Raw genomic sequence first — 18,021 nt, 5'->3', positions numbered from 1 at the left:
AAAAAATATGTGAGAGAATTTAGAAAAGAAGATAAAAAAAGTAATTATTGTGCTATTGAATTGAGAAAAAATGTTGAAATTGAGAAAAAAAATGTTGAATAGTTGAAAGAATTTAATATTAAAAAATTAATTATAATAATATATTTAATCAGACTTCAAACTTTGGGGATCAAATAGAGATTGAATTTAAGTTAGGGACCGTATCGAAATTAATGGCTACTTCTGGAACACTTTCAGAAGGTCGGCTCTCTAGTCCGATCTCGCTTTATCCGCGCAAACAGTCATCCCCGGCGCTCTGTACCTGTGACGGTGGTCGACTCTGCAAATCGGAACTCCATGCCCTAATTGTCGCCGACCTAGTCTCTGTTCTGCTATCTACGTCGGCGGCAGCGGCAACCACCGGAGCTTTCCAGAAACTCGTACCCCTCCGAGCAACTACTCGACGCGGGTGGCCTCCTCCTTCCTCCTAGCGAGCTTGTTCGACATCAGTCACCCCTCCCTCTTTTTCGCAGTCCTCCTCTCGGCGTCTCGACACCGGCGAGTTCGTCACTGTGTCTCGGACTGCGGCAGTTCCGGAACATTACCTTACACAAGGTTAGACTTGTTTGATTGTTTGGCGCCCTGTAGTGTGGACTGGATGAAATTCGTCGCTGTGTTCTAATTCAATAAAATTCAAGCCAAAAGATCGAAGCTTGAGTTGCTCGAGTGTATCTGGATGTAAGCTAGTGCTATGTATGTCAAAGCTCGACTGACCTCGTGCTCAAGCTAGGCGTTGCCAAGATGATTCGAGTCGAGCTTGCCTATAATGGAGATGATCTCAGCTTGATTGCACACCCTGCTGCAATGGAGACGGATGAAATTTCAGACAATCATAAATTTGTGTTTTATACACTCAATTCTGCTTCAGACTCTGACAGCATCTTATGGCACCCCGTAATGTCGCATAACCCCTGTCTGCTAGAATTCAACACGAGCATATTCTGATAATTATGATGATGATTGCAGTGCTATGTCCATTTGCTATTTCTTTCGACAGATGCTGAGACCCTTAATCAGGCGATTATAATCCTTGTCCTTATTTTTGAATTGGGATTAGATAGTAGTTAGGATGGATGAATTGCTAGTTCATCAACGTTTGTCACTGAACTGTTAATTTCAGGGTTGGAGCTTAATATCTGATTAGGGGAGTAACCTAAGAGTTTGGGAAAGGATGAGTTGTCTTCAAGCTGCTGCTCTCAAGCCATTGCTTTATGTCAATAAAGATAGGCTGTCATGTACTTCTTGTCCCAGCCCAGTTGTTCAAGTAACCCTTTTGAACCGATCCTCGAGAACATCCTTGAGATTATCTTCAAAGGAATTCACGTGCCGGCAATTTGTGCCAGTGCTGAAGCACCGGCTGCACTCTCCCATGTTAAAGGACCGTCAACTGGTACCTTTTGGCTTATTTGGTGGTAAAGGGAAGTCAGAAGAGGGGAATGAGGTAAGAGCACTAACATCATTACCTTTGAACAGTGAATATGCCGATATGATTGAGTTTTGCCCACTTTTGGAGAGGCATTGAAGTGATAATATTCAACTTGTAATATTGTGAAACTGTATCTTGTTTCCTCAATGTTAGAAGGGGTTACAAGGCTTGCATAGTCAGACGGTTTCTTGCTGGCTTATTCTTTTGATTACTTAATGATCTCATGACGTCAGTTTTTCTTGGCATTGAGAATATGAACATTTCGTTAGTAGAATTATGTTAAAGTAAGGTTTATATTGCTTTACCTAGTAGAGACTTGAGTCCACATGAGCTTATTTAGTACAGATAGGAGGAGCATCATATATGATAGTTTTTAGCTCCTCATTATGTATTATTTAATCATCCTTCAGGGTTCAGCATGGAAAAGTCTCGAGAAGGCAATGGGAAGTTTTGGTAAGAATCAGTCAATAGAAGACGTGTTGCGTCAGCAAATTGAAAAACAAGAATTCTTTGATGATGGCAACACTGGTGGAAAACCACCACGGCAAGGTGGTGGAGGCGGCGGTGATTTGGGTGGAACTGAGGATGAGGGCTTTGCTGGAATACTGGATGAGACATTGCAAGTGGTTCTAGCAACCCTTGGTTTTATTTTTCTGGTATGATCTTCTGTTTGCTGCTTTGGGAAAGTTGCTTATGCTGCAAGTCTTTACCGTCCTTCTCACCGAGTTTATTGTTAGCTGTGGTTTGTTGGGGAATCTAAGCATGGAGTAGCTGATTGATTTGAGCCAAGCCGATAGGAATAGTAGGCCAATGAAAGTCCTATGAAGAACCAACCCCCCCCCCCCCCCCCCCAACAAAAAAAAAAAAAAAGGGTCTTATGAAGAGAGGGTTATCCAGATACGTGATCGGAGGAATCACTCTGATGGCTTTGTTGTAGTTTATCTGAATATAGTGGAGGCTACATGCTTTTGTTTTTCTATTCCATCCGTCTATTCCTCAGAGGCTATATTCCTTGCACTTAGGTTGGCTGAAAACAATGAAAAAGCCTCGATATTGCCACCGTGATATCCTGCCATAGCATGCGGCTATTATAATTTTCAGCTAAAGAAGAGCCACAAATATTTGTCATATTAATTTTTGCAGGATAGTTTTTTTCTTTCCTTGCCCTTCTTTGTAGCTCTAACATTGTCGCTTAGAAGTTCTAGTCTCTGTGAAATAACCAAAATGATATACGTGTGTATGCTTTGGGACTTGATTTGAGTTTTCTAAACAAATGATTATGGCAGTATGTGTATATCATCTCCGGAGAAGAGCTGACTCGACTGGCGAAGGATTATATCAAGTTCCTTTTTGGAGGGAGCAAGAGTGTTCGTCTAAGGAGAGCAATGTACAAGTGGGGGAGGTTCTACAAAAGGCTGACAGAGAAGAAGGAAGTCGATCCGTACTGGCTGGAAAGAGAGATCATCAACACGACGACTTGGTGGGACAGCCCCGATAAGTACAGGCACTTGTTGAGGTCATCCAATGAGAGTTCTCACCAGGAATCATCCGATGAGAGTTCTCACCAGGAACCACGATACGATGAAGAGTTTTTGACTTTTGAGCAACTCCCATCTTAGATTTTTGCTTCTGAGGAACACGTACTGGAGATGACAGGATCATTCATTCATACTTTTGGATATGTTTAATATATAGTTCCCGTAGTTTTTAGCTCTTTTAGATGGGGAGAACAATCAGAGATTTGCAATTAATTTGGTCTCGATTTGATATCAATGTAGTAGAGTGCAATTTCGGGCTTGAAGATCCAATTTTTTGACATGGAACCTTTAAATCTTGTGCAAAAACATGGGAAAAATATATAGGAAGATTGAACCAAAAAAAAATAACGACAGGTTGAGTATCTCATGTAATGTGATACACCTTTGCACTTATTACATCTTTACCAACAGATTAATGAAATGATTGTTACTCTTCATTACAATTTGATCTCTATGGTGTGTGATTCATGTGTGATTTGGACCCCCCTTAAGGCTGGGATTTTGCTTCCCGAAGCTTCTTCTCCTCGGAAAGGATTTTTGCCAACCTGAAATTACAAAGAGGTTAATAAAAGAATTAAAGAAAAGAGAGAGAGAGAATGCAAAAGCAAAAAAAAAAAATCAATGTACTAGACTCATAGCCTCCCTTGTAATAAAAATAAATAAAAAAATAAAAGTGGAATTGCACAATCCGGGAATTAATCGATATATTATCGAAAATCAAATGTAGGATTCGAAAAGGAACGTCTATGGTGCAATTAATTGCACCATACAATCAAAATAAATTACACAAAGTAAATTATTAACAAAGGAAGGAAATTATTAAAAAAAAAGTAAATTACACAGATTTCAAAATAAATTACACATTTTGAAATAAGTTATATTTTGAACTACACATATTTTAAGGAATTTTACTTAATTTTTTAGTAAATTACTTAACTTTTTACTCCCTTAGCAAATTTACTTGATGGTATGGTGCAGTTAATATTGCACCATAGAATTTCTCTCTATATATGTCTTGTATTATACCTTTTGAGAGCCTCTTCATTGGTTCCTTGATTAAGAGGCTCAAAGGCACCACTCTCCAAGTTGACCCTTGAGACCGGTTTCTTAATGAGCCCCTCACCAACTTTGACCAGATTCTTCATGTTTTCCTTCGTGCTCATGTCCACAGAAGCTACGTTCCCACTTAACGTATCATCCTACATAGTACAAGTATACATATATATACACGTATGTTTAGTATATTGTATGCCTGTATATAGTCGTGTATGTGGCTACGTATATGTACCTACCTGAATGCGGAGGTAATTATTGGAATGAAGAGCCTGGAAGACCGTGGAGACATGGATATCGACCATATCGGCACTGGCCTGAGTGAAGACATCCACAAGAGGAGTGCTGCCGCCGGTCGTCAGCCATCCTAGGACTCCCCATTTGGCCGCCTTCTCAGCACTGTACTTCTTTTCAGCCTTGGACGAGCCCGTGCCCAAGGAAAGCACCAAGAATTGGGCATAATCCAAGGGCTGCATCTTGTCACCAAACTCTGAGTTTCCACGGGTGATCTCCTTGGTCACCTCACTTATGGCCACTATCGTCTGCATGTCGTATGCATAAAATGCGCCGTTACTAGTTAAGTTTCAAAATTACCCATGTCCGTGGATCATGTGAGTAAATTGTAATCAAAACACAGACACAAACACACACACACGTATATATGCATATGTACCGGATTATTAGCAGCAACACCACCATCGATAAGATTGAACTCCCTCTCTGGTCCGATCGAGCTTTTCGTGGTGAAATAATGAGCTGGGAGATAAGTTGGAGCAGCTGATGTTCCGATGCATATATCCGATAAGAGAGCATCCAATGAAGCATTCTTCTTCAGCTGTTGTATGGGAGAACCAATAAATCAACTGATTCTGGATATTATAAAGTTAGATCATAGTGATGTTAATTAATAGCGTGTATTTCTCCAAAGAGACGAACCTCGTAGCTGGAGAAGATGGTGGGCTGGAGCTGCTTGATATCGAAAGTTGGGATCACGACATTAGTCAGTGCATGACGCAGTCGAGACTCTCCTAACCTTTGCTTGAGAAGTTTGTGTAAGTACTTCCCGTTGTATTTCGGTCCAAACATGGTTCTAACGATCTTGGTTGCACTACCAAGAGGAGGACTGTTTTGTGAAAGAAACACAATCGACTACATTAAGCATTGTCCAAACCATAGAAACACATTTTCGATGTCAAATTTAGGGGATATACTGATTATTCTTTTCTTTTCTTTTTTTAAAGCTTGGATATCGTTAAACCTGTGTCGTGGGAAGATCTTGGGACCATGATCGATATAGAAAGACGTGATGTCTTTAGCGGCGATAAGTGGACGGTTCTTGTTGTTTGGGGCAGTAAGCATGCCGGCGATAAGGCCACCTGTGCTCGTGCCGGCAATGATGTCGAAATAATCTGCAAGTCTGGCATCTTCACCATCCAGTTTCTGCTCAAAAGGGCAGACATCAGCTATAGGTCCGAGTACGTAAGAAATTATAAATAGACACATGCACGTAATAGATGCACGACTGGCTACCTATATAGCCATAGAACCAGAAAAAAAAGGAAATTTTGGCTCTACATATAAAATGCATGTAGTTATACAGAACAAATCGATGTAAATGCAATTTTTTTTTTGTTGGTGGTTTTTCTAATTCCTCTTGTTTTAGTTAAAGAGGCATAGTGAGCTGACCATGGTTAAATTTGATTAGTTGGGACCCATTAGATTTCCGAATATCAAGATGCACACTGAAATTTTTATTTTTTTCAGAACACTTCGAATTCTACCTGTAGTTCAGACTCAAGGAATGCAAGGATTACTCCCGGTATAATCCCCCGTATTCCACCACCATCGATGCTAAGAATGGTTATTAGCTTTCCGTAGCGCGGAGGTTGTAATGATGACACTACGGTTTCCATCGGACCTGCTCAATGCTAAGTGAAAAAAAGATGTTGGATTTTGTATGTAACCTGCAACAAGTTGTGAGCGATCGAGATTCGAGAGGATTGAGATTTCAAGAACTTTGAACGAGAATGAAATAAATCGATGCTGTCTAGTTACAATACATGCAGTACCCAAATATTAAGAGGGAGGTATATATAGCTTTCCTAGGGTTAGGGTTTTGTTCACGTTTCGACCATTTCCATTTCAGAAGAATATTTGAAATGTTGTTTTTATTTGACTAAGTGTTATTCCCTTTCCTCCGACAAAGTGGACCAAGCAAGCATATTCATTGTGCAACCAAGCCAGCGCGGTTCTGCTCTTACCGCACTGTTCTTGTCTTTGAAATCGTTCGGACGAAGTAGACCATGCATGTTCCTTTAAAATCTTCCCCGAGAATTTGAAACATTATTTTGAATGTTTGTTTTGTTTGTTTGTTTGTTTGTATTAGTTTATCTTTTTAGGGTTTCAATTATATGAGACCGAGTAACAGACAATTTTTGTGTGTTTAGGACTCGTAGGTTTGACTTGGAAGAGAATTGCAGGTAAGCTTTGGAAGAAACTATATCTAAATAGATTTAACATCTGCATCATGCATGATTAAAATCTCCGAACATAACAAATATAAAACTAAGGAGTCAATTCAACAAGATCGTCTAATCTGAAATTCTTTCTTTTTGCTCTAATCGTTGGTCGTCTCATTTGCCTGATCGATGGTAGGCGGTCGAACAGCAGCCAAACAACTTACGACTCATTGGCAGAGCAAGATCATCTGGAACATAGGAGTGGTCGCAGCTGGTGTTTTCTGAATTTTTAATGATAGTTAATCCTCTATAAACTTTCTCCTCAAGCATTTATTTAAAACCTTTCCTTTGCACGCGATGTTATCTTGACGGCTCATATCGGTACAGTTTTAATAACTAAATCTACACTCAATTCATCATAGAGTCCTGGAGGTTACATCACTGTACAATGAGAGATGAAAAATTCGCTTAGAGAGAAGATCGTTACTCGTAACTTCCTAACAAAAATTTCTGCCTTGGACAAATATAATGAGACATTGCCTGCATAAGTTCTTTCCATCTCCTAATTACATCAAGAAATTGAACATTTCGGAGTTACTTTTCTACGAAGCAATCAGGATGACCCAGCGTTTGGCTTGCTCCAATGGACAAGTTGCTAATTACGCGACAATTAGACGATTGAGAATGGTCGGAAGGATTACAAAAATGCGTTTGTTGACTGCACATATATGACTTTCGATTATAAAGCTCAGTTGCATGAAACTCCTAGACAAGTTCAAACTTATGACAGTGCATATGATCAATTCCAAATTGAAAGATTTCTTTTTTTTTTTCTTGGCGGAAAACAGCTTGCTGGATTGGGCTGAAAGTATCTGTTTTGAGGGAAAATTTTGTTCATGACTTACTATCATTATTATTACACGATTGAATAAATTAGGTTAGACTTCTTATGGAATACCTGATTTTGAATATTTCCTTCCAGCTGCTAACAATTAACTTGATCTTTTCCAGTGGGCTAAACTATGGTTGGACATACGTGCAATGGACACCCAAACTAAGAAGAAATGGCAGCTGCTTCAATCGATTTAATTAATTAAGAACTAGATGAGAACCTGCGTATTGTGCGGAAATGATTAATAATTTTTTGATAGAAAGTAATAGTTAAAATTAAATATATTATTAATTTTTCAAAAAAAATTATGGATTTAGAAGTTATTTCACTTGAAAATTAAATGAGTTTATTGGAGTGGGATTTTGGTATCCTAAGTAGGATTTTCATGTCCTAAATCAAAATCACACAATTTAAAAATAATATCTTAGAAAAGTAAAACAAATGAAATATACCATTTGAAATGAAAAAATAATTTTTAAACCAAAAAAAGTAATGTGTCGGTTTTCAAATGTAGAAAGATGGATAATCTTAAATATTTATTTTAGGAAAGTAAGTAACTGAAAAAGAGAATTACCTAAAATATACAATCAAGAAAAATTGATTATTTTCTCTACAATCATTATCATAACTAAAACTTATCCATGAAATCGCTTATTTTGATTCTATATTGCGGTGGCAACAAACTAAGTAATTTAGGATAATTGTTTTGTTCACCCAAAAGAATAATTGTTTCAACAAATCAAAGTAATTAGAGATAGTTATCTAAGATAATTAAATTTGGAGAAATGAATTTATCCCTCATGAGAAAATTATTGATTTCATTCAATGATATGTATAGGCATAAATCATAAAATATAAAAACATAAGAAGTAACTGAATTACATTTATTGACATATTTATCAAATTAGGTAATGAATAGCGAAAATTTGCTTACATATATATATATATTATGTATTTTAAATTATGAACATATTCTAATTTGGTTACCATAAGAAGATTTCTAGAAAAAAAGTTTATAATAGCCATTACAAAGTATTTATAGTTACAAATTAAGAGAGTTAAATTTATAATAAATATGTATTATATAAATGAAATTTTAGGAGGAAAAGTCTTTAAATTATTTTTTGGATAAAGATGTTGAAGTAAATATATATAGATATACAATACACTAATAAAAAAGGTAAACTATTTCCTCAAAAATAGAAAATAATTAATATTGAGTTTTAAATAAAATAATCTCTTAAAGTCTAAAGATTGGATGAATTATCACCTATCAAGAAACAATTGATAAATTATGTTCTATTTTGTGAACCTTATCAAGAAAATTATTAAGTAATAAATAAGTAGGCATTTAAATTTAATTAAAAATAAGTATGTATTTTAAAATGATTAGAATAATGAAAATTTAATAATTTTCAAGTATGCATTTTAGAATGATTAGAATAATTACAATAATAATTTTTTACTATTTATTATTTTTGCAGTTTATTATCATTAAGAGAAATATTGGAATTGTTATATATAAATAGAAGATCAAGATTTATATGAATTGAAAAATATGAAAAAGGATTTAAAAAGTGAAAACTAATTACCTATTATTTCTTTGAATTTCAATTTGTATCATAATAATCTATAAGTTTCATTAAAAGTCAACCTAATATATATATATATATATAGTTTGAGATAGAAAGTATATTTCCTAAATATTCGTTGACATACATATAGGAAATATTTAAGTCATATATAATGAAATATCTTTCCTCGATATTAAAGGAATACATACTATTTAAGATAATTATGCTAGGAGAGCAAAATGATCAGAAAGTATATATTTCTCATAGATGGAATTATAGTTTCCATGTATAACCAACCGATTGTGAAAATAAAATATATCTCGCAAGATAATAATTTGAAAATTTATCTAATAAATAGTACCTAGTACAAGATAAAAGAAAGAAAATCTATAGAAAATAAAAAAAATAATATTAAAAATTAATCATGTATGATTAGAATAAAACAAAATTTATATTGTACATCATTTTTTAATTGAAAGTTTAAAGGAAAACAATTATTCATGACTAAAATAGTTCAAAAAACTCAAAATTTATAACGAGAAGTGATGGAAGAGACTTAAGTTGTATTACGAATTTCTTCGTTCTATGAATTTTCTAGAAAAAAATTACTATATTTAAATATAAATCTTGCAATTACAACTAAAAGAAATCATAAAATTGTATAAATTGGACAAAAAATAGTTAATGTTGAGAAAATTATTCTTCAAAATCGGAGAAATTTGAAAAGATAATGCTAACTCCATTAATCTTTCAAAGTACAGGTTTGACAGTAGTTTGTTCATCAAACAGTATATAGCTAACCATACATATTTCAATCGAACAAAATATATTATCTATAACAAAATTTAAACCTACTTAAATAGATCTTATCTTAACTACTCTTTAAGGTAAATATGTTAATACTCATCAAAATAAAATTAATAAGATTGTGTATAATAAATAACCAATAAAGCTTGAAAGGCAGAGATGAATCTTTGCGTAGAGCTTGATATCAGCTGTTGGGAAAGGATCACAGAATACCTACACACAGCGAATTAATCTTTCCCGCCTTGTATGATCAAAATAGAATCTAAGGATGATAGATAAACACCGAGATTTTTAATGTGGAAAATCCAAAGTGGGAAAAACCACTGAATCAAGGGACCAACTCCGAGTCGACTTCACTAAAACAATATTGGTTACACATAGCTTTTCATCAAGGACAAACCCTTGGTTCCAAACTTAAGAGACACTATCTTGGATCACAAAAGTCGAAATTAATCACTCGAAAAGAGTAGCTTACAAACTCAGCCAAAATAGCACTTCCAAATCTCAAATTAAAATTCTGACCGTTCAAAACCTATCCTTGGGTGAAGCTGCTGTCAAAATTTCATCTCAATCGGAGTTTGTTTAATATCTTGATCAAGGCTTGACCTCGTTCTAGTTGGAATTCCTTGACATACGATTTTCGGCTCGGGCTTTGTTTATATATATATATATATATATATATATATAGATATAGATATAGATATATAGATAGTCTTTATTGACATTGGTGATTGATTGATCTTGGTAGGGTCGGTTTTCGATCAGAGGGCAAAGATACAGCGATGTACAGATCTACAAGACAAAGGATTTGGAGAAAGAAATATAAATGTGCTTAATCAGGTAAAAATGGAGTTGTTTTTCTATATGCACTCTAATATTTGGAGGTTGAATAGGACTAATTCAATTTGAATCGGGTCATCAGTCCTCTAACGGGTATAGTTACCCCCAACGTATATTTTCTCCATTTACAAAATTGAACCTAAAACATTATTTAAGAAAAATAAGTATCAAACTATTTAAACCAATCCAGTTCAATTATAATAAAATTAGAGTAAACTAATAATTTGGTTCTTAACATTTGAAGCCATCAATTTCGTCCTCAACCTTTCATTGCCATCAAAAACACCCCCAATGTTACACTTATGTCCATCAATTTCATCCTTACCGTTAACGGTAATTTTTTTAATCTAAAAACATTATTTAAAATACTTAAAAAATTAGAAAAAAAAAATCAAAGGGGCACAATCCCGTCCCCCCCTTCCCCTCTCTCTCCAAAGGAGGGGGAGATCATGCAAAGGTGGCTGGAGGCCCTAGAAGCCTCCGTCGACCTCCCCAACAAGGGAGGTGGCTGGGAGGGGCCATAACCTTGCCCCTCTCTCTCTCTCTCAGAGAGGGGCCCGAGCACGCGCCCTTCCACCACACCCCCCATCCCCCGGCTTTAATTTTTTTTTTAAACTGTTTTAAATAGAGTCGTTATTGGCAATTTAATGGGAAGAATGAAATTGATGAACCGAAGCATAACTTCGGGATTAAATTGATGGCTACTTCAAACATTAAAGACCAAATTATTAGTTTTCTCATAAATGTTTTTTCATATTCTCATCAGCATACCCAAAATAAAAGGTTCCTGAATTAATTAATTAATTAATTACTTTTTTGATCGTTTATCTTGCTCATTTAACTTTTTTTAATCTACTTTTAGCATCAAAACAACAAACCTATACCAACTCCCTCCATTCTATTGTTTTTTTATTAACGGTTCTTAATCTATATCTACATTATTATTATTATAAAGACAGGAGATCATTTTAGTCTAACGTTCACTTTCCATAATTACCCATGCATAATGATATATATATTCTAATTGATTTTAGCCACTAAAATGAGATTATATTGATGAAATCAAACAAATAACTTACCACTACTTTCTTCGCTCTTCCTTTTTTTTTTTTTTTTTGAGTCTTTGATTCTATCTTCTCTATTGTACGTGACGACCTCCAAAATCCCCATTTATGTTCTTTTTAAATTCTTCCTTTAGATATGTGATTTTTTTTTCACATTATAATTGATATAATTGAACACCATGCACACTCAAATAGAGAAAATGGAAACTAAAGATACTACTTTAGTTCATTTTTGATTAATTATATACGTTTAATATGTGTCATGCATAGCACGGGTTAGTATCTAGTCTATATATATGAGAACAAAATTCGAGCTAGATTCTCACGTCGCCACATCATCAAAAATAAGAAACGGTATTCTCTCGCTTTGTTCCATCATCACTTACGTATTAAAGAAATTTTTTATAATATTTTATCAATAAAATATTCTTATATATATTATCCACATATATCTAACGGAACATATATGCATAATACACAAGACAAGAATATACTGTAGAATATATACATTGCCCAATATATTGATTATATATAACAGAATATAGCCTAAGGATACATATATCCAACGAAGTATATATATATATATAATACACAAGGCAAGATTATATAGTAAAAATATACATATATACATCGCCCAAATATAGATTATATACAACAAAATATAGGCTAATAAAGACACTATAATATGCACATGCATCTATATATATATAGATGCCGTTTGCGTTATACCAACATATATATAGATTATATAATTGCATGTGCATATATATTATAAGTCTCCATCTCCAACAGCCTAAGCAGGTCTTGGGTGGTAAGTTATATTGCTATATGGCATATACTATATCAACTATGATTTCCATGAAATATCTACATATATCACCATATAATATTATCTTCTTTATTAATATATATATATATATATGTACGTATCTAATGGGGAAGCAAAATATAAGAACCGGATATCGTTTATATATTTATGAACCCTATTTTTCGCTTCTCCAAAATCTTTCTTTTTCTCGGTTGAACTATGATTTGTTGAATGAGTTTTTTAATGTAAATTTACAACTAATTATTTTGATTTGATTTTTTTGACATGATCTTTCTTCCAATTCCACTATGAATGTCGTTTCAATAACAATAAGACTCTTATTATTTCTATGCCTCAAATATTTCTTTGTTATTCTTATTTCATCATAATCTAATGAAATCTTTTTTTATGAATTTTGAGTCAGTAGTTTTATTTATTTACTCCTAGTCTTTTGTTGAATTTTAATTTGTAGAATAAATTGTTAATATAAATTTCAAACTGATTATTTCAATATTGATTATTTTAACAGGAACTTTCTTCCAATTTCCACTATGAACATAGCTTCAATTACTATAAGAATCTTCTTATTTCTATGCCTCGAATATTTCTTTGTTGTCCTATTTCAACATAATTTAATTAAATCTATTTTCCATGAATTTCAAATCAGTAGCTTTATTTATTTATTCTTATTCTTTTGTTGAAATTTGATTTGTAGAATGAAATTTCATTGCAAATTTCAAAGTAATTGCTTCGATATTGATTGTTTTAAGATCTTTATTCCATTTTCATTATTGGTTTTGCTTCGGCATTTGAAAATCCTTCAATATTTTTTTCTTATATCTTTTCTTAGTTTATAATAATGATAGAGTTAATGTTAATTTTTACTATCAATAATTGTAATTCTATTCTATGAGATTTTTTTAAAACTTTTAACTTATTTTACTTTTATAAGATAACTATATTAGATTGTATAATGTCGAGGAAAGACATTTCTAACGTACATATTTTTGTATTGTGCATATTCCTAGAAGTAATAAGGGAATATACTTAATATCCCAAATTTTGCATAGACAATTACTTTACAAGAATTAAAACTTAATATTTTTAAATTTTCTTATCATAAATCATTTTTCATGCATGTTTTACATATTATAATGAAACAAATAATAATAATAATAATAATAATAATAATAATAATAATAATACTCAATTGTTTTTTTATAGTTTTAGATTCTTTTTGTCATTTCCTTATTTTACATAAACTCAATCAATTAATTAAATAAATATATATATTACGAAAAAGTTTTACTTTTTTAAGCAATGGGAATAATTTTTTATATTTCAATATTTCTATCTTTATATTTCCCGGTAATCGTCCGCGCAACACGCTGGTCTTCATCTAGTTTACTGTATTTTTAGAAAGGAAGCGTAGTAGTGGTACACACTCTCGCTAGGAACCAAGAAATTTCAAGTTTGACTCTCATCAGTGGGACTACTTATATCCTTTTATTTAGATTTCTATTTCTATTTTTTTTTAATATCGAGTTCAAGTGCCTCTTTTGTAATCGAAAAAAAAAAAGAATTGCTTTATTTTAAAGTAGTTATGAAGCCCGTGCGTTGCGCATGATAGTTCCACCAATTTGAAAAAATTAAAAATTAAAAAAGAAAAACTGCTTAGAGAATCAAAAGTGAAACAAAAATAATAAAATAAACAAATAACGTTCGCGTTTAGTGATAGAAGAATTTACTTTTTGAGAGCTTGTGTATAGGGGTAGCAATACTTTTCAAGAGATAAAACTCACGTCACCAATTTTCAAAAAAAATATGAAAATAGCAAAAGATTGGAGAAAAATAAAAGAATGAAAATTTTTGATAAAAATGAGAGAAAATCAAAACATAAATTTAATCAACTCACTTGCATCTAGAGAGAGAGACGTAGTTTCAAGAGTTCGCTTCTAGTTGTAGACATATTCTTTGAGAGCTCAATAGGCTCCTATTTATGTGTGTGATACTTTATATTTGTAACTATCATATAAAATATCAATAAAATATAATTTGATTTATTTTTTTTGGTGAAAAAATATAATTTGATTTCTAAAAAGAAAATATAATTTATATATATATATATATATCTATAAGAATTATCTAATCTATTTTTAAAAAATATATCTGCAAAAACATATAATTCTTATATATTTTTTTCTTACTATATATATTAAAGGTTGTCTACATAAGCATATATTAACATATTTTATATTGTATGAATATATACTAATATATATACTTATTTTGATGTTAATATTTATTTATGAAATATTAATTTTTATTTTAAAAATATTTGAGATTATTAAATAATATCTATACATATAATAAAATCTTCTCATTTATTTCAAATACATTATGTTATTTACATTATAAAATTAAAGAAATCAAGAAATTAGATTTTATGATGAGATATCTTTCAAAAATATTTTTTTACTAAAAATAATTCCGAAAATGAAAAAGTCAAAAAATCTAGAAAATTCCATTTCTATCAATAAAATATTATATAATGTATTTTTAAAAATAGATATCTATAAAATAATATAATTCATATATATTTTTTCTTATTCTAGATACTAAAAATTGTCCACATAACCATATATTAATATATCTATATTATGTATGAATATATAATAATATATACTTATTTTGATATTAATATTTATGTGATGAAATATTATTTTTATTTTAAAAAATTCAAGATTATTTAATAATATATGGATTATAAAAATTAAAAAAAATCAAGAAATCGTATTTTATGATGAGATCTCTTTTTAAAAATATTTTTTATTAAAAATAATTCGGAAAATTTAAAAAATTTTAAAAACCTAGAAAGTTTCATTTAGAAAATTTATATTGCATTCAATGGAGATCACCCAATTATCCAAAAGATTTTATAGTACTTTTGGTTTTATTAAATAGAATATTATTTCAAAAGATTGTGTTGCTAATTTTATAATTGAGTATAATTTAATTTTAAAAAACTAAAAGAACCAAGAAAATTCCATTCAGAAACTGATCATTCAAGGCCATTTGGGATGAAATATTAACTTTCATATTAAAAAGTTCAAGATTATTAAATAATACATTAATTATAAAAATTAAAGAATCAACGAATTAGATTTTATGATGAGATATCTTTTATATAATATGTTTTATTAAAAATAATTCCGAAAATTAAAAAAATTTAAAAACCTAGAAAGTCCATTAGAAATTTTATATTGCCTTCAATTGGAGATCACTGTAGTGTCCAAAAGATTTTATGGCAATTTCGATTTTTTAAATTGAATATTATTTCAAAAGATTTCGTAGCTAATTTTATAATTAAAGATAATTTAAAATTTTAAAAACTCAAAAAACCGAGAAATTTTCATTTAGAAACGGAGTGTTCTGAGGCCAGCTGGCCGAACCCACCTCGTATCTTGCTTTCATACATATAGAGATATAGATGTTCGATTTCTAGTTTAATGATATCATATTTTTCTTATATTCCACCTTTGAAGTAAGAAAAAGCTCAGGTAGTGAAAGATAAAGCTAGGAAGATCAAACTTTCGGTACTTCTGGTTATTTTAACGGTAATTCATTCGCGGTTTGGTTTCTGCTTGATCTATGTATATAATTAGCAAAAAGGGTAGACCAGTCACAACGGTTTTATTGGGCAAAAAAAAAAATCAAATCAGTTTAATCCAATTCTTCCATTCTACTTTATAGTTTCCCATGACTGTTCTTAGGTTATAAAGGAAGTTCATAGTCCAAAGGGAAAGAGAACTAAAGAAACGTGTAGACTCATACTAAACTGATAAAAATAGAATTTTAGAATATTTTAAAATCAAATCGAAACTTAGTGCCACGCCGCACTGAGTCCCGTTCTTTGTTTCTAGTTTTCCTTTATCAGAGCAGCATATGAAATACAAATTGGCTCTAAATAAAAGTTGTATACTTGATTCCCCGCACCATTGCAAGGTGAATTACAATAAAACTAATGAGATTGAAACATCCAAAAAATAAAAATTCACGTTTAAGATAATATCCACGCGATCAAGCGCATATGATGTTGTGATAATTGACAATCTCGTGCTGTGGACTCGTACAGCAAATTTTCTTTAAATTATGTGGAGAATGTTGCACTGATCTGTTGCTTGGATTAGAGCACGGATTGTGAGGTTCTGAAAGCCCCGAGAAGTCATACATTATTTGTTGGGGCAATCCATTACATGGGAGATACTGAACAGACGGACAGAAGTATGATCACCAGAGTTTCACTCCATTAAGCAGTGAACCGAAAATTTGCAAGATTCTTCTACATTTTCATTATCGTACATGTTTGTGTCTTGTGTATATATATCGTTGGTTAGACATATCGGTAAGTGCATTACCTGTAGACAATGAATTATCTCTTCTCCATAGAGGCTCATTGTCAATAATAAACACGCAATTGTTGTTTTACAATGCGGACATCACAGCTGCACCAACCGTACCAGATTTCGACTGCATAGAAGTAGAAGTTGAATTTATTTTTAATAGGGCATGCTCGGCCCAGGCACCTCGTCGTGCCATAAACTGATCTGTTTTTCAGTTGGGAATATGGCACCCATTGGATAATTAGAGCTTCAGGGAAGGTAAGGAGGAAGAAAACAATGTCCATTCTCTGGCTAGATCCATGCGCTGCATCAAGGACATAATTGTTGAATCACTGGATCGGGTCGGTGACGTTCAGCTGTCCGGCCAAATTCTTGAATGGGTTGAGGAAGATCGCATCCAGGGGAATAATGGGTGTTCTGTAACTTCTGTTGTCGAACAGAGGAGACGGAAACGGTTTATTCTGATGTCAACCATGGGATCAAATGTGGCTGTCTGTTCAATACTCAAGGTAAATCTTCCGAGGGAGCAAGAAAGAAGCAGTTCTTTCTAAATTGTCCATCCAACATTACCTGTTCATTGTGGCTGCAGAAATCTTCGGTCTGGTGCCGAGGGGTTCATTTGTATGATCCTGGAATCTACCAGCAGGGCCGAGCCAGGACAAGTTCGACCCTCTAAGATGGGATATGATTAAGTATCATCACTTGTCTATTTTTGACCGGACTAGGACATGTTTTTACGAGTTCCAACAATCAAGTCCCGATGTTTAGGCCGACCAGTTACTTTATAATGAATAAAGAGAAGAAAATAAAGCTCATGTCGGCATTAAAAGTCCACTGGATTCGCACGGTCCTGTCCTTACATAGTTAAATTTTGTGAGGACTTCAACCAATATTCTGGAACTGGAAATATCTTTCATGTGAAGTCCAGGTTAGGGATTTCGTAACTGTTAATTTTAGTTGATACTCCCCGAGGATTCCCCGTCTCCCGATCAAGAGAAGCCATAATTGACATCTGAGAAAACAAGAAAGATGATTGTGGATAAGAACAACTACATGTGCCAAAACGTATCGTTGCAACGAGTTAAACTGTGGATGGATGCTAATTGGACAGTTGCAAT

At 32.7% G+C, this 18,021-nt stretch overlaps 2 protein-coding genes across 2 annotated transcripts; one reads left to right on the top strand and one right to left on the bottom strand.

Moving 5' to 3' along the window:
• The first annotated feature begins 243 nt into the window (after positions 1-243).
• Positions 244-3,273, top strand: LOC116192588. The gene is made up of 4 exons (XM_031521172.1): positions 244-594; positions 1,160-1,480; positions 1,876-2,121; positions 2,752-3,273. Exons 2-4 carry the CDS (start codon positions 1,211-1,213, stop codon positions 3,082-3,084), a joined length of 849 nt encoding a protein of 282 aa, XP_031377032.1. The 5' UTR covers positions 244-594; positions 1,160-1,210; the 3' UTR covers positions 3,085-3,273.
• Positions 3,274-3,331: 58 nt separating this feature from the next.
• LOC116192587 (patatin-like protein 2) lies at positions 3,332-6,233 on the bottom strand. Its single transcript, XM_031521171.1, has 7 exons — positions 5,838-6,233; positions 5,315-5,496; positions 4,993-5,179; positions 4,730-4,891; positions 4,296-4,598; positions 4,030-4,202; positions 3,332-3,548 (listed from the first exon to the last, which is right to left on the bottom strand). The coding sequence occupies exons 1-7, from the start codon at positions 5,967-5,969 to the stop codon at positions 3,491-3,493; spliced, it is 1,197 nt and encodes a 398-aa protein (XP_031377031.1). The 5' UTR covers positions 5,970-6,233; the 3' UTR covers positions 3,332-3,490.
• Positions 6,234-18,021: the final 11,788 nt, after the last annotated feature.

This window comes from Punica granatum, chromosome 1 (assembly GCF_007655135.1).
Source record: "Punica granatum isolate Tunisia-2019 chromosome 1, ASM765513v2, whole genome shotgun sequence".
In the NCBI taxonomy this organism is placed as follows: domain Eukaryota; kingdom Viridiplantae; phylum Streptophyta; class Magnoliopsida; order Myrtales; family Lythraceae; genus Punica; species Punica granatum.
Note: the sequence above shows the minus strand (reverse complement) of the source record. Positions and strands in the feature narration are given on the sequence as shown.